This window comes from Saccostrea echinata, unplaced genomic scaffold, assembly GCF_033153115.1.
Source record: "Saccostrea echinata isolate AGI-Se365-2 ecotype Australia unplaced genomic scaffold, CSIRO_AGI_Sech_v1 ptg000016l, whole genome shotgun sequence".
Lineage (NCBI taxonomy): Eukaryota > Metazoa > Mollusca > Bivalvia > Ostreida > Ostreidae > Saccostrea > Saccostrea echinata.
This window is the reverse complement of record NW_026889765.1, coordinates 29,690,215-29,711,889: the sequence shown is the minus strand read 5'-3', so window position 1 is coordinate 29,711,889 and position 21,675 is coordinate 29,690,215. Positions and strand designations below refer to the sequence as shown.

Below are 21,675 nucleotides of genomic sequence, written 5' to 3'. Positions count from 1 at the left end.
GAAAAAAGCAATTGAATTCGCAGAGTTGATCTTCTGGTACGCATCTGCATATTTAAAAAAAATTCTCTGTATTTGCCATTATATATCCATTTAGTACATTATGTTTGAATATCAACTCATAAAAAGGGTTATTTAATATTCAACATTGTAATTTTTAAAGTTACCTTTATTTGTAAATCAAGGATTTAATTGATATTAATGCAGCATTGTTACATAGAACTTAGAATTCATCACCGTCGCAAGCCACGGGTTTTGTGTACTTTCAATTTCCACAAAATTGTGGAAATAGAATGGACACAAAACCCGTGGCTTGTGACGATGAGAATTCATTGACGTTACCAGAATTTAATGACTGAAAGAATTGAAAAATTTCACCCCAAGAATCCCTCCCCCTCCCCCAGAATAATTAAAACAAAAAAATCTTTATTGTCCTAATTCCATTATTACCATTATTACACGAATCAGTCTTAAAAAACCTTCCTATCATATTTCATGTTGGATGTATTTAGAAAAATGTTCATAACTTTTTCTTTAATTCTGACGTCATAATTACATTATCACGAGATCAAACGTCACAAACAGTATGACGTAACAATCATCACTACAACAAAACAAACAGTGTTGAGCTTAGAAGTAGAAGGTAATTTTAATCCAGAGCGTAGCTATTAGTCTTCTTGTCAATATTCTTTTTAGATGATATACATGTATTTCATTACTATCTACATCATGTAATTTCATATTTCTGATAAATATATTTGTTTCTTCTTTCTGTAGCAAGCAATCATGGATATGGATGAGATTTTAGATTTTGGGGAGGATGCTGTCACAGATGTTGTAAGTGGGCATTCAGACAAATAGTTACTAAACTGATTTAGATTTCTTCTTGTAAAATTTAGATCTAAGCATAGTTGTAGAACGTTTTTAAGTCAACTTAAATTATATATTTGATTTACATGAAAAGCTAAGTTCCAAAAATGCACATGTACGCATAAAATACTATGCTTTATCGCAGATCGAACGATCTTCATTTCTGCAAGCTTTTTATTGAAAGGGGGGAAGGTATTCAGTTTTAATTAATACAGGTTTTCAGAATATGTCTTTATTTTGTATCCATTTAATCACCCCTCTGCGTTTTAAATTTTATATCTATCTATCTATCTATCTATCTATCTATCTATCTATATATAGTTTACCCATTAAATAATTTTTTCAGGACTCAAAGCTGAAGATCTTGAAATTTGAATATAGTTGGGCTGATGCCGTTGAAGAGCATGAGAGACTAATGGAGGTAAATATACGGAGTAAAATGCATAGTAGTTTAATTGCAAAATTTTTGATAAGGGAAAAAAATTCAATGATTTTTTAATTTGAAATACGAATGTTTTCAGTATTAGGATACTTGTTACATACTTTTTAATCAAATTTATAATTAGCGTTCTACGGGGGAAAATAGAAAAGAAAATAGTTGTCCAGTTAAGTATGTTGCAAATATGGTTATTTAAACTTTGATATTTCAGGCGCAAAAGCAGAAAGAAGAAATGGAAAGAATGCTAAATAAAGAGATTACAGGAGAAGAAACTGGAAACAAAAACATTGACAAGAGCAGGTACAGATGTAATGTTGTCACTTTTTTATAGATTGATAAAAATCTGTATCTCAGCACTTATAGTTATTCTGACATATTTTCCGCTTTCTTATATGAAGTTCTAAGACTTCCTATAACGTTGTATTTCTCTTCGCAGAGAAGAAACAGTTCTCAATTTTGGAGATGAACCGGTTAGAGATTGGGTAAGTGCAGTTTGAGTTGCACCGTGAAATTAAACGCGATTTTACTTTAATTAATAAAATCCACAACACTTCATCGGTATGTACATATATCACATATTCTACACATTTTCCTATGTACATGTGTTCATCTTTACCTTCAGAGAACAAAGCTCCAGATTTTAAAATTCGACTACTCCTGGGCAGAGAGGGTAGAAGAGGAGGAGAAGAAAAGAAATGAGGTATTTCAGTCTATTCAGATTTATACAGTTGACAGGTATTTTATTGATGTCCATGTGTAATTTTGGTAGTCTCCATTATTAATCAGCATCTAGATAAAATGAACCATGTTGTATCTGTCTTACCTAATCAGAACAGGTTTTAAATGAAAACATTGAAATAAAAACAAAATTATACACTTTTAGTCTTCTATCATATTTTTTATGCATTCAATTTGTTTATAGGGAGCAAATGTTGTAGAGCAGAGTTTTAACTTGGAGAAAAACCGACTTGATCAGACTCGTAGAAGTAGAAAGCAGATAAATAACTTCAGGTAAGGGACTCAATTTTGTGTAACATTCTTTGAAGTCTATGCTGCCCAAAATCTTGTGAAAGTATGATTTTATCATAGCATCTTGTATTTTGTTGTTTTTAGATTCAAATCAATTTTGTTCCTGGTAAAATTGCAATAAATTTTCATTTATTCTAATTTAAGGAATTTCATTTTTTTTATTATATATAGACACAAAAGTAAAAATTTGAAGAGAATTTAAAAAAAAAGGATAAGCTTGTTTGATAGGTAAATTTCGCGAAAAAATGTTTTTACCTTAAATAAAACCCATACAAGCTGTTTTACAAATTTCTATAACATGCTTTTTGAGTCTCCTACGTCCTTAAATTTTCAGCTCTAGTTTTCGTTTTACAGAAGATCAGACGATTCTCTTTCTCTGATATGAAATATATCTCAAAATAATCCAAAAACCGTTTTTCCCCCATTGTTTTGTGAATCTTCAGAATTGTAATAAAAGGATCCAAAAGATAAACCTAATCCTTATAAGGTTTAATTATAACAAGCATTCTGAAAGTATTGCATTAGCAATACTAGTCCCCTACCGGCAAGTGTAATCTGGTTCCCGTTAAGAATTGAAAATGCCATAATTCCGTCAAAAATCAATGAAGCGGGGCGAAACGCAAACTTGATCTATTACTAGTCAAGGTAAAGTCACATACCAAAAATCAGCTCGATATCTGAAAGCGTTAAGAAGAAAATTGCGGAAAAACCCTAAAAATTGAAAAGGCCTTAATTCCGTCAAAATCAACGAAGCGGAACGAAACGCAAACTTGTTCTGTAACTCATCAAGATACACTCACATACCAAAAATCAGCTCAATATCTGAAAGCGTTTAGGAAAAAAGTGCGGAAAACCAAGTGGAACAGACTGACAGACAGACAGAGGGACAGACAGACAGATAGACAGACGGACAGACAAACTCAGAGGAAACCTATAGTCCCCTCCGGTTACACCAGAAGGGGACTAATAATGAAGAATAAAAATCCTAACCCTGTTTGGATGTAATACAAAGAGCTATTTTAATATTTTAGTGAAAGAAGACACGAAACAAAGAGGCTTGCAAACACTGCAGCAAAAAGAAGAAACTATCCTCGGAAAATAAAACAAGAGGTAACGTAAACGCCATATATGTAAATTTCTCAGATATTTTCTTTTTATTTCATGAATTTTGTTTTTAATCAAAGCTGGTATGGGAACAGATATTACAAAATTAAATGATAAAATGTTATCAATGAAAAAGAATATAGAAATACTGAGTACGTATACAGTGTACAATTACACTTATGTTTATAGGCTGTCAAACCAACATCAAAAGAACAAAAAAATAATGTGCAAAAATATAACAAGAAAGAACTTCCTAATGAGGGCCAACAGAATATAAAACCTGAAATTGTCACGAAGGACAAGAATTCAGAAGAACTGGAGTTAGCACATGTACAGGTTGTTACAAAGAACAAGAATTCAGAAGAGCTGGAGATAGCACATGTACAAGTTGTCACCAGAGGAGAGAATTCAGAAAAGTTGGAGATAGCACATGCACAAGTTGTCACGGAGGAAAAACATTCAGTAGAGCTGCAGTTACCACATGCTCAAATTGTCATGGAGGAAAGACATTCAGAAAAGCTTCAGCTAGCACATGCACAAGTTTTCACGAAGAAAAGACATTTAGAAGAGCTGGAGTTAGCACCTGCACCAACTGTCATTGAGGAAAAACATTCAGAAGAGCTGAAGTTATCACCTGCACAAGTTTTCATGGAGGAAAAACATTCAGAAGAGCTGGAGTTAGCACCTGCAGAAGTTGTCATGGAGGAAAAACATTCAGAAGAGCTGGAGTTAGCACCTGCAGAAGTTGTCATGGAGGAAAATCATTCAGAAGAGCTGGAGTTAGTACCTGCACAAGTTGTCACAGAGGAAAAACATTCAGAAGAGCTGGAGTTAGCACCTGCACAAGTTTTCATGGAGGAAAAACATTCAGAAGAGCTGGAGTTAGCACATGCACAAGTTGTCACAGAGGAAAGACAATCAGAAGAGCTGGAGTTAGCACATGCACAAATTGTCAGGGAGGAAAAACATTCAGAAGAGCCAAAGTTAGCACATGCACAAGTTGTCACGGAGGAAAGACATTCAAAAGAGCTGGCCTTAGCACCTGCACAAATTTTAATGGAGGAAAAACATTCAGAAGAGCTGGAGTTAGCACCTGCACAAATTTTCATGGAGGAAAGACATTCAGAAGAGCTGGAGTTAGCACAAGTTGACACAGAGGAAAAACATTCAGAAGAGCTGGAGTTAGCACCTGCAAAAGTTGTCAGGGAGGAAAAACATTCAGAAGAGAAGGAGGTAGGACATGCACAAGTTTTCATGGAGGAAAAACATTCAGAAGAGCTGAAGTTAGCACATGCACAAGTTGTCACAGAGGAAAGACAATCAGAAGAGCTGGAGATAGCACATGCACAAATTGTCAGGGAGGAAAAACATTCAGAAGAGCTGAAGTTAGCACATGCACAAGTTGTCACGGAGAAAAGACATTCAAAAGAGCTGGCGTTAGCACCTGCACAAATTTTCATGGAGGAAAGACATTCAGAAGAGCTGGAGTTAGCACATGCACAAGTTGTCACAGAGGAAAAACATTCAGAAGAGCTGGAGTTAGTACCTGCACAAGTTGTCAGGGAGGAAAAACATTCAGAAGAGCTGAAGGTAGCACATGCACAAGTTGTCACAGAGGAAAAACATTCAGAAGAGCTGGAGTTAGCAGATGCACAAGTTGTCATAAAGGAAAAACATTCAGAAGAGCTTGAGTTAACAGTAGAGCAAAGTCCCTCAGATATCACAAATTCAGGGATAGCACTGAAACAACCTACAGAGAAGAAGAGGATAGCATACTTAGAGAGTAATGAATTATTTAAACAAGATCACCCAGAAAATGAGACTCTATCCATACATGAAGCAGAGAATAATAAGGTAGCAATTAAGCAGAAAGTTATAGAAAATCAGAAGGAAACAGAACCAGAGAGTTATGAAGGAGGAAGGAAACAGGAGACTCCAGACATCAGGAAGATGACAGTTATACAAGAGGTATTAGGATTATTAAGTTACAATCCTTACATAATTATCAGCTGTAATAGGTAGAACAAAGGCAAACTTGCTCTCTTTTTCAAAATAGATACATGTAACTTTATTTATCTGATTTAAAAAGATAAATGGTTACATGTAGCAACTCTTCATTTCTTCCCCAGCTTCTGAAGGAAGACAATGCCAGTGGAGACAAAAATGATGATGATGATGACGATGGCCTGTTTGGGCCTAGAAAACTGTTCCTGTTTGGTGTTGATTATTTTAAGGTAAAAAGTTATGCTTATTAATTTTTACACCCAGTTTTATATTTTGTTTTCTTAATTGTGTGGATAAAAAGATTTAATCCATTATTTTCTAAACTTTATACATTTGATTTGTTTTAGGGTGACGAAAAATTTGTTTGGTAAGAAGAAACAAGAGCTTGAGGAAGAGAAAGAAAAATTGTTTAAAGAGAAAATAAGAAAAAATGTGTCTGATGAAATGAAATAAATATTAATTATTTATTGAATCAAGTCTTGATGATTTATGGAATCAAAATAAATTATTTACATTGTAATACAGTATTAAAAATTATTTGTTTAAAAGAAAACTTTGTTTATTCATAAAGATCTAATGAAACAGGATGGTAATTGGATAATGAATAAATGTAGAAAAATACAATTATTCAGAGAGAATTCAATTTACTGACGAAATTTTTTTCGATCTAAAGCCAAAGTGAAGCCAAATATCCTCTGTTCATAGTCTCCAAGTATCAGCCAGATTTTGTGAACTCCATTGTAAACGATTTTTTTGTGTATTCTTAAGGGCAGACGTTCCTCAAATTCTTCGTATAAATATAAAAAAATATTAATAATCATCATCATATTGTGATTTCTAAACTGTCTAATTTTTAAAATGTCTTGAAAAAAGGAATACCTTCAACATTATATTAATTGTCAATTCAAGTGATTTCTAATTAACACCATCCTCTCATATTTTGCACAGATGTCTGGTTAGGTACCTCAATTTTTTGTGGGTAAACTCGTTAAAAAAAGTAAATAAATACTTGAGTACAGATCCTTGAGGCAAATTATATATGAACGTGTCGTCTGACCTAACACTTCATTCACAGGCAAATTGTTGTCCCTGTGTTCTTTTCATACATGTATTTTGAGTTTTTCTACATATAATCGTTATTAAATATTTATTGAAACAACAAATATTTGATTTTGGGATCTCATAATTTAGGATTTGTAACTCGCTTGATCATTTCATTTTAAAATCATTCAGAGATAGGAGTAATTCATAAAACTGATGAAATCTGGCTAAATCGAAACCTGTTTGAATGTAATTTTTTCATTCCTTTACTATATTGTGGTTCACTACTAGTATATGAAAAATTTATTTCAAATGTCAGGTTTATATATGTAAGGAGACTTGGATATCGCCAACGATTTGAAGAATATTCAGGATTTCCACTAAAAAAAGTGAAAAGGGGGCGGGGGGGGGGACACTTTATGAGGCCATTCCAAGTTTTTTCCTGTTTAGCGTCCACCTATCTTTCCAACCTACCTATTTACAAAATAAAAAAACAAAAAAACAAAAACAAAAACAAAACACAGAAGCCAAAAAAAAAAAAATAAATAAATAAATAAATAAAACACGGACTTTACAGTCATAAAAATGACGTCATTCAAAGAATTTTATTTCCTTAATCTATTTTTCTTGAAGATCTATTCTTAAGCAAAATCAAGGCATCAAATGCTTAGAATAAATCTAATACGACATATTGTACACCAAAAAAAATGACAGAAAGCAAAGATTTCGACCTAGAGAATCAATTTCAGAACTCCTGATTTTGTTTGTTTGTTTTTTTTTTCTGATCAGGTGTGTCAAAAACCAAGGTGGACGCTAAACATGGGGAAAAAAATGGAATGGCCTCATAGCACACACACACACACACACATTATTACAAAACAAAATGCATTACTTTGTGACTCTTTATTTAGAGATTACAAATATTTTTGATAAAATTCTAAAAATCGTCAAATTGGGTTGGGTACAGTATGCATATATCACAAATCTGTCACCGAGTACCTCTTATGTTCCATACTCGTGTATAACACAAGGTATGGAGAATTCACATACTAAAGTTACACTCTTTGTAACGGATATCTTAAATAAAAATAGAACATTATTCTTTTACATATAATGTTTTGACTTCGCCATAACTCTTTGAAATGTTTGTAGGATTCTGAAATGGAATTTGTTGACAGAGGAGGTAGAAGAGTTATAGTGAAGATATTCTGAATTCAATCAAACCAAGGCTGAATAATTAATATCAAAGAATAATAAAAAAATATTTATAGTCTTTAATATAATTGAGTACAATGTAGTTCATGTTGCTCATATACAGATTCACCTTATGAAACAGAATATGATGCACGGTTTCATGTACGGTACATGACCTCATTACTGGTTCCCTCGGACATATCTAAGCTGATTGAAGCCATCGCTGATTTTGATGAAGACATGACCAGTGTCTTTTCATTACTACAGTTTCTCAGAGAAGTCACTGCTGCCATTTTGTTGTACTGGTTTGGTGTCAGTGAGGACTATGTCAGGTTCATATTTCTTTTGAGTCCTACTTTTCTTACAACAGTTTAGTGGACTTTTTGTAAATGTTGGGGATATTGGAAAATATGCACAACATTTCAATCGTTTCAATAACTTTGTAACTAGAGGCATGTTATATTGAACTGGTTTTCTTCTCTCCAGACTTAAGTCTAAAGTCTCCCGCCATTTTATTAGCCCACGTTCTTCTTTCGACCCTGAAACAATTTTGCAAAATGTAATACTAGTATTCAAACAGCTAATGTTTTTTTTCAAAGCAACCTTTTAATTTTTTATACGGAATACAGAAGGATTGTAAGCTGACCTGGTACAGTATTGTCCAGAATAAAGCCGATGACTCCACCAACAAACATGGCGGTAGTAAGCAAGACCTTCAGAACCTGGTCAAGATCGTCACTTCCTGGAAGAAGAAAAATAATTCCGATACCAAAATAAAACAAACAAACAAAAAAAACACAAACAAACAAAAAACCAAAACAAAACAATAATATGACGGTCAAGCATGAACTTAAAATTATAATTCTGATCATCTATCTTCAAAAAAGAAAAATCCGTCTTATCTAAATACAGAACATTGTCTTAAAAAATTGCTGATTTTGAAATTAAAAAAAAAAAAATTACCAATGATTAACATTATACGCCTATCCACTTTTCGTGTAAACACTTAGAGCAATAGCATTTGAACTAGTACTGCTGCTTCACGTTAAATACAACAAAGGAATGCCTAGAATGTTTCTCCCAGAAAGACTGATATTCTAACAAACAAACATAAGGTTGACTTGATCTATTAGCTTGTTTCTTATGTAATAAAAAGATCTTTCTTTTGCTTGAAATCTGATAATTTAAACAATAAAATGCTTTCTTTGGTTGTTAGTATGGGAATTAATGTTGTAGCGGTTGCAGATTTTTTTTCTGCAATAGTTGCAACGTTAATTCCAATACTAACTACCAAAGAAAGAAATTTTATTGTTTATATTTATATCTGTACAAATAATCATCTAAAGTAGTATTAAGTAGATTAAATATTGTATTATTGATATGTACGTCATTGTACGTTTCATTGATGGAAGAGCCACCGCACCGAAATCTATATAAGTGGTGTTTACTAACTGATAAACAACAATGGTTTTCTTAAGAAATAAAGGAGAAAATGTTTCAGTGGATGTAAATACTTTGTAGTTATGCTATATAGTTGACGATATTTTTGTAGTTATTTAAGATATTTTTGTAGTAATATTTCAAAGGAAGATGCCTTAATTTCCAAATATTTACATTTTCAATTGCTTTGTCTGAGATAAAAATACAAATAAAAGAAACAGTTAGATTTATATCTTTATAAAGCCATTTGCGCACCACATGACAGAACTGCAATTTCGATGTGTGTGGCTTAGTTTAGCACTGAGTTGAGCTTGCAGACTTAGATTTCTAATTTTTGAAACAAAAATAACGTAAATATATTATTTTTTATCGAATGAAGGATCAAATAGAAATGTAAATATAAGGAATAATTATCTGGGTTTTTTTTGTCTTCTGATGATGTTCAAACAGTTTGCTTACGTCATAATTCTATGCATAAACGCCTTTGCCTTTATGGAAATTATCACATGATAAACTGATTGATTACATCATAAAACAAAATAAAAATAAAATAAAATAGGTTATTTCTGAAATACAGCATGTGAACGTTCAAACTTTAGCAGGACTTTTTATAGTGATTGATGAGGTAAATTTCAATGCATTTTTTATGCTCCTCTTACCAGTATTAATAGAATTTGGGTTTTGAAGTAACCACTGCGGGATCATCAGACCCAGTATCATCGACAAAGCTAGAATTGTCAGATTTCTGGTAGATGACATGTCCATAAACTGAAGCACGGAAATCCCAACTGCTCCCACCATCCCAAACACTACCGTCAGAGTCCCACCTATAATGGGATCTGGGATCAATGTCAGTACCGCACCAAATTTACCGATAATGCCACTCAGGAGAAGGATAATCCCAGCCACTTGAAAAACACGCCTACTGGCAACCTGCGATATCAAAGTATTGCATGTAAACTTTTTTTTACAATACTTGTACCTACAATATATTTATGATTGCATTTCAGCGCTAGACAATATCAAACTTTAAGAAAAAGAGCTTCTGAAATAGATATCGGAATATATGTATTGTATATGTCATCATACCGGTACCCTGTGTGTAAATGTGAAGAGAAATAATATATTTGTCAGAAATAATTTATTACTGCAACAATTATTCAGGTGCCGGCATCATATCACAACAATTCAGTAAGACAAGAACAATATAGACAAGAAACTGTTAGACATAGCTAGAATTCCGTTGTAGATATATTTTACATTCAGTTGATTTTTTTAATTACTTTGATTTTCTGGGAACAATATGGTATTTCGTTTAAACAGGTATTCTCCACCAATTCTTGTGGATTAATAAATGCACTACGCATTTATATTCTTTTTTCATATGATTTTGAGACCATTTTGCCAAAAGCAGTTTACATTTCTAGTGCATACCTTTGTTATTCCAATGGCTCCAATATTTCCACTGTATGAAGTGGTGGGATGCCCTGCTCCAACCATACCGGAAATGATGCTAGCAAAGCCTTCAGTGGCTATTCCACGGTTTACTGCATGAGGTGGTGGTGCCTCGGCATTTGACAGCCGAGCGGCAGCAAAATAATCTCCCACGGACTCGATAACAGATGATATAGTGGCGGCAAGCATTCCTGCGAATCCTGCCACCGAAGCCGTGGGTATGCCAAACTGAACTAGTGAAACAAAATAATCAAAGCTTTGGAAATTTAGAAATTTGAGCAGATTAATGTGGAAATCGATCGAGTTGCTGTTGAGGGGAATAACCCATTCCATCCTCTCAGATCATATAAAATATATTGCAGAATTAATTATAAATATATACAATTTAAAAGGTACAAATGTAATCAACATGTGCAAATATTATTTGCTCAAATTAATAACAAATTTCTTAGATACTTACATGGATATGGGAAATAGAACCACGGCATGGTATTGAGTACGTCTAGCCTGGCGTCTGTACGCGCGAGATTGGTGCTGGATTTGTTTTGGATGACAATTTTTGGAGGAAGGACGTCCGTGACTGTAAGAATATAACTAAGCAGCCAACAGATGGCAACACTGAGAATCACCTACAAGGATAGCGGAGATAAAGGCTAAAAAATCATTACCAGATCAAGCACACTGCTATAAAAAGTACATGTATTGGTGACATAGCCCAGGTTAAAGGAATGTTTAAAAAGTTTTAAACTCATGCAATGGACTATAATATTTATAATCCAGGAAAAAAAAAAAAACCACTCACTGGCATAAGCTGGAAGATTGGGTATCTTGTAATGTGACATTTTTTGGCTTTTGAAAAACTTGGTAAAGGAATTTTGAGGCGGCCCAGGTATAAACTGAATACTGCAATCAGCACCAACGTTCTGATAAGAAAATTAAACAAGCTGCTTCAATTGAAAATGACTAACAAAGATTAATAATTCTTATATTTGCTATAGGGGTCAACCTCAACGCAAAATTGCACAATATATTATAATTATGTTATTATATATTTCAATGACACGTAATGTTATAGGAAGTAACCAGATTTTATCTGAACTTTGACCTTGATTACCCTTGACCTAGCATTCAATTTTGCAGAATATTATTCTATCATGTATAGACTGATGCTATACTTGAGTATTCAAACATTTAGATATACATGTACACTTACAGCATGGCTATTCCCCAGTGGTACTTGTTGATATCGGCTGCTACACCTGTTAGAGAAAGGCCTATCAAAGAAATAGTAGGAGCTATGGTGAGGGGGCCAATGAACTTAAGGAAAAACCCCATCAGGCCGGTACATCCCAAGACAAGCTGAATAACAGAGGCCAACATCAAATTGCCTTGAATCTGTCAATCAAAATTTTGTCTGAAGTAACACAGATATCTCATTGAGAAGGTGTATATCTGACTGAAGAGAAAAGAGATCTTACTGAGAAAAAAAAACCATTTGATATCTAAGTGAGGAGAGTTGATATCTGAATGAATAGTAAAAGTTCTTATTTAAATCACCTGATATCTGAGTGAGAAGAGTAGATATCTGATTAAAAACGTTCTCAATAACATCAGCAGATATCTGAGGGGCGTAGATATCTAATTGTATAGGGCAGATGTTTCAATGCAGACTTAGATATCTGATTGTTTAGGGCAGAGGTTTCAATGCAGACTTAGATATCTGATTGTATAGGGCAGAGGTTTCAATGCAGACTTAGATATCTGATTGTATAGGGCAGAGGTTTCAATGCAGACTTAGATATCTTGAAAAGAGTTCTGTCTCTGAAACGTCTGGATAAAAGATATCTTAATTGAGAAACTGCATGATTTTTGTGGGCAAGTAACCATAAAAAAGAAAATTCCTTTCTGAAGTTGCAGTAAGTTACAAACTGGCATACCCTGGATATACTGCTGAGTAATCAATAATAATTTCTTCCAGTAATAAAAATGTTACCTCGCGCATTCTTTTCTGCCAAATCTCGTCTCTGTCGATGATTGTGGAATTGTAATTCAATTCTGAAATACACGTATATGAAGTGTAGTGGTCCTTAAAAAGTTCATATACTATTTATCTGTAAACTACACAACTTCTTCAAAGGTTTGGTAATTATTACGTTTTTGTATGTTTTTTGTGAAAACTGGGATATATCTTTCCTAAATCTTTAGGACTTTTTCTAATTTAGATATTTCTTTTTTAAAATTCATCATCATACTTAGAGAGAAGGGGTTTAAAAATATTATTGTCTGTGAATTCATCAGCAAATGTAACTGACATTACAAAACTGTTGAGGGTATGAGAAAAGCCCAAAAGTTTATGGTTGATTTCGGTAACTTACCGTCAACATTTAGCTCTTGCTCTGTGCACTTCCATTTGTCTAGCGCCATCATAGCTATAATTGGGGCGATAAAATTGTGGGATCCACCCTGTATGATCCCTAGTCTGAAAAACGAAGAATTACATTATCGCTGTAAGCAACATATATTGTTCACTGTCATCATACACACTACCAAACTTCAAACACGAAGTTTTTGCTCATCAAATAAAAAAAACACAAACAAAAAAAATAACAAAACAAAACAAAAAAAACAACAACCAAAATTAAAACACACACACACACAACAAATAAAAACAAAAACCTGTTCTGTCAAATAAACAAACAAAAACAAAACCAAATATTCCAAAAAAAGAAAACAAACAAAAAAGGAAGAGGATAACATTAGCCATTGCATTTTCCTGTCCAAAAAAGTTACAAGTCATATCACTGAACTTTTGCTAAATGGCCTACTTTGTATTGCTCTCTTTATGCTGTCTTGGCGTTGTGTTATATTTGTGTGCAAGTTTTACGTGAATGACTGCTTTTCAAGGAGCACAGATACGCTTTTTTAAATTTATGTGCATTCCTTGTGTTAAAGGTGCATTGCTATTTTTTAACGGTTTTAAATTCAGTTTAACGAACAATTCTTAAAATTCAATGATAACAGCATTCTTTATAAAATTTCATCAAACATCTGTGTTGGGCACGAGCTCTTTTGCTGTAAATAATAATGTATACGTTTTACCGGGTGTGTTCGATTTACGTACTATGCACACATAAAACTGAACACGAACTATCTGGTGTGTTTTGCTTTTTTACACATTTCTGTTATGATTTTCTAGGTTACAGCTGAATATCTTTTATTACATTTTCAACAGAGGAAATAAAACCATCCTGACAGAAACTATATCTGCCAAGTTTCCAAATACATTTATGTTGTTCAAATCCATATTTACAATGTAATCACTGTCACTGTAGTTCAGTCGGTAGAACTCTTGCTGCGTAATCGAAAAGTCATGGGTTCAAACCCCGGCCGCTACTGACCTAAGTTAATGTTCCTTCACCAAGCGCTCGGCACTCTGACGTGAAGTGATCGGAAGGTCTAGTATCGCTTAATGCCGTAATTAATTTAGTCCACTTCAGGGCAAATCTTTTCAATTTCACGCAAACTATCTTTGCAGTGATGTAAACCAATCGTTACTATATATATCAAACAGCATTAATTTTGATAAGAGACAGATTCACATGTAAGTGGAATTTGGTGCTATAGTTTTGAGTTCAACCAAGGGCAAAGTATTTTATTGATACAGATTCAAAAGTAGTAGATAGTGATTTGTGACACGTTCAGCAGATTTAAATATGACCCCTTATCACGTATTGAAGTTGGAAATGTCGGATCTAATCATATATACATGTATCTGATAATATGAAAAAAAAAGGCAACGCTATATATGGAGAGTTCCCGGATCATTTGACACTGGTTTACTTTTCTCATGTCGGGATGGACTTCGTTTGGGGATGAGAAACGTTTTAATGACGCCAGGTGCCTTCTGGGTTAGTCAAGCTAGCTACATGTACATGAAAATGGAAATAAAAGATTTAAAGCGTCTCCCTTTATACGGTATGTTTTTGGTCATGGCTAAGAGAAGGGCAAGCCACACAAGAAGAAGTAGATGTACCTGACACCGAACGTTGTTTGTAGAAGGGTCGCCACGCCACACATAAACATGGAAATACACAGGAGCTGGGCGCGAGCGTCAGAGTTTGTGCTGGCACAAAGTTGTATGGTTAAAATGAAGGGAATAGACAGTGTGCTTCCTAAAGCCAGAATAGCTTGCTACAAATAAAAAGAGGAACATTATGTCAGAATAATATACATTATCATAAAAAAGAAAACTTTGATGAGACTGTTACTCGAGGTCTACTGGTGTGCACATGCATATAATAAGGAAATATCTTAGTATAGTCTCTTTGTGTAAAAAAGTCTAATCAGACCAAAACTATAGGATGAGTAGCGTTTTAAAAGAATTTAAAGTATTTTCTATTCTTAGTAACCATGGCATTTCCGTTTGTCGAAATCAAAAACCTATGAAAAGAATTAGTACCTTGGTATAGTTTACGTGTGTACCAAGTCTTATTGAAATTTGACCAAAACTGTAGGAGGAGTAGCGTTTTGAAAATTGTTTATAGATAGACAGACAGATAAAAACCAAATCTTCTCAACTTGAAATGCTGATTTTCATGGAAGAAACTACAAATGCACATATCAAATATTATAAACCTCCCTTGATCATAATGATTTGAATAACATGGAATTTTTTCACTTAATTCAATTAATAAGCTTTCAATTTCTGGTGTAAAAGATTTTAAGAGGTATAACTTAATAAACTTTCCAAAGCAAAGTAAAAATTCAGTACATGTATTTTTGAACAAAACACTGGATACAACATGGAATTTTTTCACTTAATTCAATTAATAAGCTTTCAATTTCTGGTGTAAAAGATTTTAAGAGGTATAACTTAATAAACTTTCCAAAGCAAAGTAAAAATTCAGTACATGTATTTTTGAACAAAACACTGGATACAAAACTTTACACGCTCAATTTTTTTTGTGTGTGTATTGGAAATATTTTTAATCCTACGAATTTCGCATCCTACTTTCAAAAAATAGCCATAGGGACCCATTGCTCTGGCCTAACAAAAGCAGGTTTTTATAATATTGCATCGGTATCCGTGGAGAAGCTCGGACTGCTTGTTTAAATTTGAAGTCGGGCTGGAAAATCTCGTAGTGTTGAGCACAGCCTATTTTTGTTGCTGAGTTTCCTTAACAGAACTTTGAATGTTAATCTTATTTGTTCCTTTTACATTATAATGTACCCTTGTGAATTCATACTATAATTATTAAACATTTTGACCTCATTTCTTAAGTGTATTGATCATTGGTTATCACGCAGGCACATAAACAACTTCTCAACAAAGTAATGGAATTGACAACCATTTTGGGGTGTGGGGTGGGTGTGAAGCTTTAGCCATGAAAAATACATAGTGTAATTTTTCTTATTTACATTTTGAATCGCAGTGTTTCACAAACATTCTTGTGTTTTTGCGTTATAATGGTTCACAAAGCTTTCAAAAACATGGTATTGTAGCTGTAGATGATTTAAATGTCAGCAGGGTCTACAAAAGGTTTCAAATCTTTTTGCCTTACGAAATATACTTTTTTGAACTGAAAGATGAAATCTGATATGTATCACAATAAATCTCGACTATTTGGGGTGCTGGCACTTTGTAAATTTTCAGTCTTGTGATTGTTTGTTTGTTTGTTTTCCTGCAATCATTTGTTATTTACTAAGGGAAAATAGGAACACCTGTACGAAATTTTATTAGACAAAAGGTACATCTCACCTAAATATATACGTTATGACAAGGCAGTTGTCTGCCTCTTTCAATCAAAACCTCAAATTACCCCCAGGCATTGTTAATGACGCTTGATACAAATTTAAAGGTATACATGTACATGTATGTTCTTTTCTTGCAAGCTTCACTTTTAATTAATGCCTAGTCAATCCAATCTTTCAGTTTTTATAGTTTTCTTTTCTAAATGTTAATTGACAAATTGAACTGTTGAACTTTCCCCGACTTTTACTACATATTTTCATTTCTTACATTCTATACCATTTGAAAATTAAAAAAAAAAGCAGCATAAAGAGATCCTACGGAAAAAGGTAAATCATCTTTCACCAAACGAAAAAATTCACAGTAAGTTTTTTTCCTTCATATTTACCTGCAATGCAAATACGAAAGTGAGAAGGGGAGGGGGAGTGTCCTCCACACTATAAACGATCCGCTCCTCTCGATCCCCATTACTCCTCGTTACTCGTCTGTCTCCCTGTCCTTCCTCTTCCTCCATTTTCCCCCTGTTATATGTACAAAGTGGAGATTTAAGCATTTCCTCACTCATATCAAACACTTTGAAATGCAAATTAGCATGTACAGCAAATATTTGACGCTCTTGATAAAAATGACCAAGTACACGACGTTAAGACAATATACGTGTGGTCACTGTTACCGTCCTGGGGGAGATTGCTCACCTTACCGGCTGCCCTCTTTTGTGTTAAATTGTTTGATAAAGTTATCTCATCAAAAGAAATTCTTTGAGGCATACAATGTATTGTAAAACAGAGCTAAAATAAACACGAACACGAACTGGAATGAATTCAGAATGGGGGATCATATGTAGAGATGGAACCTCTTTTTTTTCTCTTACAACAATTTGAATTGTGAAAATTTGTAAGACGAACTAAACATAAATTTTCCGAGTTTTATGATTTTTTTAAACTACTAGTATTAAGGTATTCGTGTAAATTCATTAATTCACTAATCGTCAATTATAGTATATATAATTTCGAAACATGGTACTTCATACACCAAATAATAGTATAATGGGTGGTGAAGAGTTAGAGAATTTTATTTCTTCGTCATTTTTTTTAAATCAAGTAGACCGTATTAAGTTTTTCTTCCTCATGTATTTAAGTATTGAGGAAGGACAACACTCTAAGTACATCGATTTGTAATTTTTCCACTTGATTGTTAATACCAGCTGTATGGGGATAATACTGTACTGTTCTAGACTCCCGCGGTCGAAGTTGGTATTTTTTAAGGGACAAGATAGCACTGTTATAAACAGTCAGTAAAAACAACAACAGATTTATATATAGAAGTCATAAGTTCAACACTGTTCGTTAAGAGACTTGACTTCCTTCGTTTGTAGAAAAATAATTTCATGTTTGTTGACAGACATAGTTTTTTTTTCAAGCCCTATACTGTCTTCAATCAGTTTTCCCCCAATGTTTTGTGTTTAAAAAATTGTTCTTTTGTCTGTCTGGAATAAAACGGTTGCAGTTTGAAACATATATACGTATACTGTAAAATTATTAAAATTCGTGGGACCATTTTTCGTGGATTGCTTAAATTTTGCAGGTTTGAGGGGACGTAATTTCGTTATTCTCTTATACCTAAAAAAGGAAATATGACTTTGTAACCATAGTTAATTAATTCGGGGAGGATGTTAATTCGTAGATGAGAGGTATCCACGAAAATTGAGTCACTTTGAAATCAAATGACTCCACAGTATATACATGTATATCTTCACATTTTCTTCTAATACATTCAGTAAGTAAGAAGTAAGACACATAGTATCGATTTTGAAAAGGGGCAGCCAGAAAAAAAATGACAACTTACAATAACATGTATGTACCTGAAGAAAACTTTGACAAGCAAAATATATATACATGTAAACAGAATATACCATTTTATGCATGGGACATGAAAAATCAAATTACCTTTGCAACTGTGTTGAAATGAATCCGCGTGTTTGTTTTGTTCGAGATCCCATTCAAAGCCGTAAAAAATATGGGTCCTAAATCAATTACTGTGATGGACGAACATAAAATTCAGTCAAAGATTACGTAAAAGTTTGGCATGAAATTGAGTTAGCCTTGTGTGTGGAAGGTGGAGAATTCGATTCCTGGCCGGGTCAAATGACGTTCATCATTCATGGATTTTTCGGACGACTCCTTCAAACTCCAATCTCACTACAAGACTCATCAAACGCTAAACTTTCATGTTTTGAAAAGTCAAATTCAAGGGCCTTTCTTGGGAGTCCTTAAAGAGGGGGCCCCGTATACCTATCATTTTATAGGCAAAGGGGCCTGGACACAGTTGCATTGTCGTTTTTGTTTACAATTTTAAATTTCTGTTTTTATTAATAAAACTTACCTCAGTTTCATAAATTGAACTTACATGAAAATTCTTAAAACCATTCTTCAAAACATTACGTCAGACACCCGTGTTTGTAAACACAGGAACGAGGTATGTTATTGTTAATGTTTACGTTTTACCGGGTGTGTTCAATTTGTTTACTCTTCCCACATCACTGAGCACAGATTGACAATACTAATGAATTTGTTTTCCTTTCTTATCTTTCTAATTTGAATTTCCTATTTTTCCTTAATACGCAACAAATTTTCCACTTTTCTTATATTAAGGATAAAATTTACTTCATAAAAGTGCAAAGATGTATTTCAATAAAACGCGTCCCGAAATTCGTAGTTTTAATAATTTCCAGATAAAAAAAATTTCTATAAAACAAGCTTTTATGATATTTTTGTGTGAAATACTCCAGCAACATATAGGTCATTATTATACTGAAAATTTTTGAAGATATTAACTATCAAATCTGTGTCCAGGCCCCTTTATCCATAGAATAGATTTATCGGTATACTGAATATTTCATCTTTAGTTTTTTCAATATGAGTGAAAATCTTCATACTGCTACGCGTCAAATCTTTATAAGAAAATTTGAAAGGAAGGGGATTTTCGTTTCCCCCACTTTTCTTTCAATAAAACTTTTAAAAACGACAACAATAATTTTGAGATAAAAATATACATATTCGGTGCATACATATATTGGTGAATAAAAACATGAGATTTACAGTTTACTTTAGCTGGACACTCTCTCAGTGTTCCAATAGTTTTGCGCGTCAGTGGGGGAAAATTGCTCTTCTTCCCGTTGTTTTCTGATTTTTATTAAAATTCTGTCATCATTGATTTTTATTCATATTCTGTCATCATTCAAACAAGTTGTGTTTTTAAAGAATTGCTGTCTGCACATACCATGCAAATTTTTATTAAAAAATCCCATGAACAGTAATATGCTTTTTATATAATTTAAAAGAAAGTTAAATATTTTAATAAAATAGACCTACCTTATCAGAAGAGTCCCTCGGCAATCCTTCTCTTAAAAATTGTCTTAATTGTCATCGATGTACGTATAATACTTTTCGATTTATGGGTGTTGACTGCGCAGTATTCTGTCGTAAACTAATCGAACGACACGAATAAGTTTGAGTTGTGAGTTTTAAATTACCGGATACCACAACAGTGAATATGCTAATATTAATCAGTCTTTAGAGATCTACTACTTTGCACACGTTTCAAATAAAAATTGAGGAAAGAACCCGGAAGCTTAATACTAATGAAATAGAAAAACAGGTTGTAAATTTTTATCTTACTTTAATATACGGTAAAATTACATAAAACATAAACATCTTCCGTCCAGCATATTTTCTGATTTAAAAAAAATTGATACCGGTATTTGTCATTTACATATCGCATGTTCTATTTGAACTCTATACAAAGAGTTAATGAATAAATTTTATCAAGGAGGTTGGATCCTGCTAACAAAAGTTTTCAGAATTTCTGCAAGTATATTTTTAGTATCAACACACCGAAGATAAGAGTAAATATGCTTATTTTGGTGCTATGGCGCATTTAATATAAACGTTTAACGTTTGTTTAAGTACTATAAATACTTCGAAATAGAAAAAAGTGATAATGTTCTTCTAAAAAAAACTTCTTCCACAAAACATAGTTCCTAACTTAATGCTTTTTGTATGAAATTTAATCGTGGGTTTTTAATTGGATATGGTTGAATCCAAATTTTTATAAGAACTAAAATATGATGCAGAGTTTTAGAAGTAGAGCTCCAGAAAAATCATCTGAAAGGCTCAGGATCGAACCTCACTACCTGGGGGTATATAAGAAGAATATTCAGTGACCATAGTCTATTTTTATGTTCCTTTGTTACTGTTTCCCGTAGTGACCAGACCAAGGCGGCTGAGCTAGAGTTTTTGATGAAGTCAGACAAAAACTAGAGGTACTGTGAGCACTGAGCTCACAAAATGATACCCCTCCCCCTCTCCCATATGAGTATAATGGCAAAGACGATTTTTTGGCAGGGAAAGTCCAAATAACTGTCCAATCAGAACATAAAATAGGGGATGCACAATGGCACTCTGTAATAAAGATTCTGTGAACGTCTCATTTAATTTTATTTAGTTGAATAGGAGGCGTTGCGGATAAGAGATGGGTACACCCAATATCATAATAGAATGGCCAGTGTCCGTGCTTTGCTATGGAAAACCCCAAATATTTGTCTGATTAGAACATAAAATAGAAGTTGCATAATGGGACTACGTAAAAAAGAATATGTGAAAGTCTCGCTAAATTTCATTTAGTGGTATAGAAGGAGTTGCAGATAAGAGATGGGTACACCCAAATGTTATATAAAGAATGATTGTGACCATGTTTTGCTATGGTAAACCCTAAATAACTGTCTGATTAAAGCGTAAAATAGGAAATGGTCACAATGGGACTATACTATTCTGTGAGAGGCTCATAAAATTCAGTGGTATAGGAGGAGTTGCGGATAAGAGATGGGTACTCCCAAGTGTTACGAACGTACGGACGGCTAGACGTACAGACGGAAGGACAGATGGACGGAAAGACAAAACCCCCATCACAATATAACCCCTCCCCCACTTTTCAAGCGGGGGTATAACAACATCAGCATTGAAAATGAAAAATCTTATCTACTTTTATTCTAATAAAGACGATCATTAGGCTTGAGGGGGTTATAAGAGTCAAGGCACAGGCCATTAGATCGCTTTAAAAAAAAAAAATTAGGTGTAAAAAAATTCTTTTTTATACACCCCAATTTTTTCAAGTCGGATTTAAGCGATCGAAAGGCCTGTGAGTCAAGGAAAAAACTAAACTTAGGTATCAAATACATGTACATCTGACTATCTGAAGTTAAACATCCAAAAAATATGGACGATATGCCTTTCATAAGGGAAGGGTAAAACAAAAGGAATGCCACAGTCCAGTTGTAATTTTTGCTATTACAATT

The 21,675-nt window shown here is 33.5% G+C and overlaps 3 protein-coding genes and 1 long non-coding RNA gene across 5 annotated transcripts in view; 3 read left to right on the top strand and 1 right to left on the bottom strand.

Annotated features, from left to right (window-relative positions):
* The window catches only part of LOC133189114 (uncharacterized), a 94,272-nt gene continuing 72,597 nt past the window's right edge, over window positions 1–21,675 (top strand). Inside the window, exon 1 of the mRNA XM_061324541.1 lies at window positions 1–12. The gene's annotated coding sequence lies outside the window, so the exon portion shown is untranslated. The remainder of the gene's footprint in view (window positions 13–21,675) is intronic.
* LOC133188309 (spindle assembly abnormal protein 6 homolog) lies at window positions 784–5,297 on the top strand. Its single transcript, XM_061323680.1, has 9 exons — window positions 784–834; window positions 1,214–1,288; window positions 1,518–1,606; window positions 1,743–1,788; window positions 1,929–2,006; window positions 2,229–2,317; window positions 3,367–3,445; window positions 3,629–5,137; window positions 5,244–5,297. Exons 1-9 carry the CDS (start codon window positions 784–786, stop codon window positions 5,295–5,297), a joined length of 2,070 nt encoding a protein of 689 aa, XP_061179664.1.
* On the top strand, window positions 5,332–5,837 carry LOC133189112 (uncharacterized). Its single transcript, XR_009721408.1, has 3 exons — window positions 5,332–5,407; window positions 5,569–5,673; window positions 5,791–5,837. It is a non-coding gene; the product is annotated as an uncharacterized LOC133189112 (long non-coding RNA).
* LOC133188654 (solute carrier family 23 member 2-like) lies at window positions 7,373–19,709 on the bottom strand. 2 transcript variants are annotated; one of them, XM_061324161.1, is made up of 12 exons: window positions 19,694–19,709; window positions 16,711–16,843; window positions 14,607–14,764; window positions 12,949–13,052; window positions 12,567–12,628; window positions 11,787–11,968; window positions 11,376–11,496; window positions 11,034–11,202; window positions 10,553–10,806; window positions 9,778–10,051; window positions 8,325–8,420; window positions 7,373–8,217 (listed from the first exon to the last, which is right to left on the bottom strand). In XM_061324161.1, the coding sequence occupies exons 2-12, from the start codon at window positions 16,834–16,836 to the stop codon at window positions 7,940–7,942; spliced, it is 1,824 nt and encodes a 607-aa protein (XP_061180145.1). In that variant the 5' UTR covers window positions 16,837–16,843; window positions 19,694–19,709; the 3' UTR covers window positions 7,373–7,939. The 2 variants fall into 2 exon arrangements, with proteins under 2 accessions (XP_061180145.1, XP_061180144.1); XM_061324160.1 differs by lacking the exon at window positions 19,694–19,709 and adding an exon at window positions 18,269–18,336.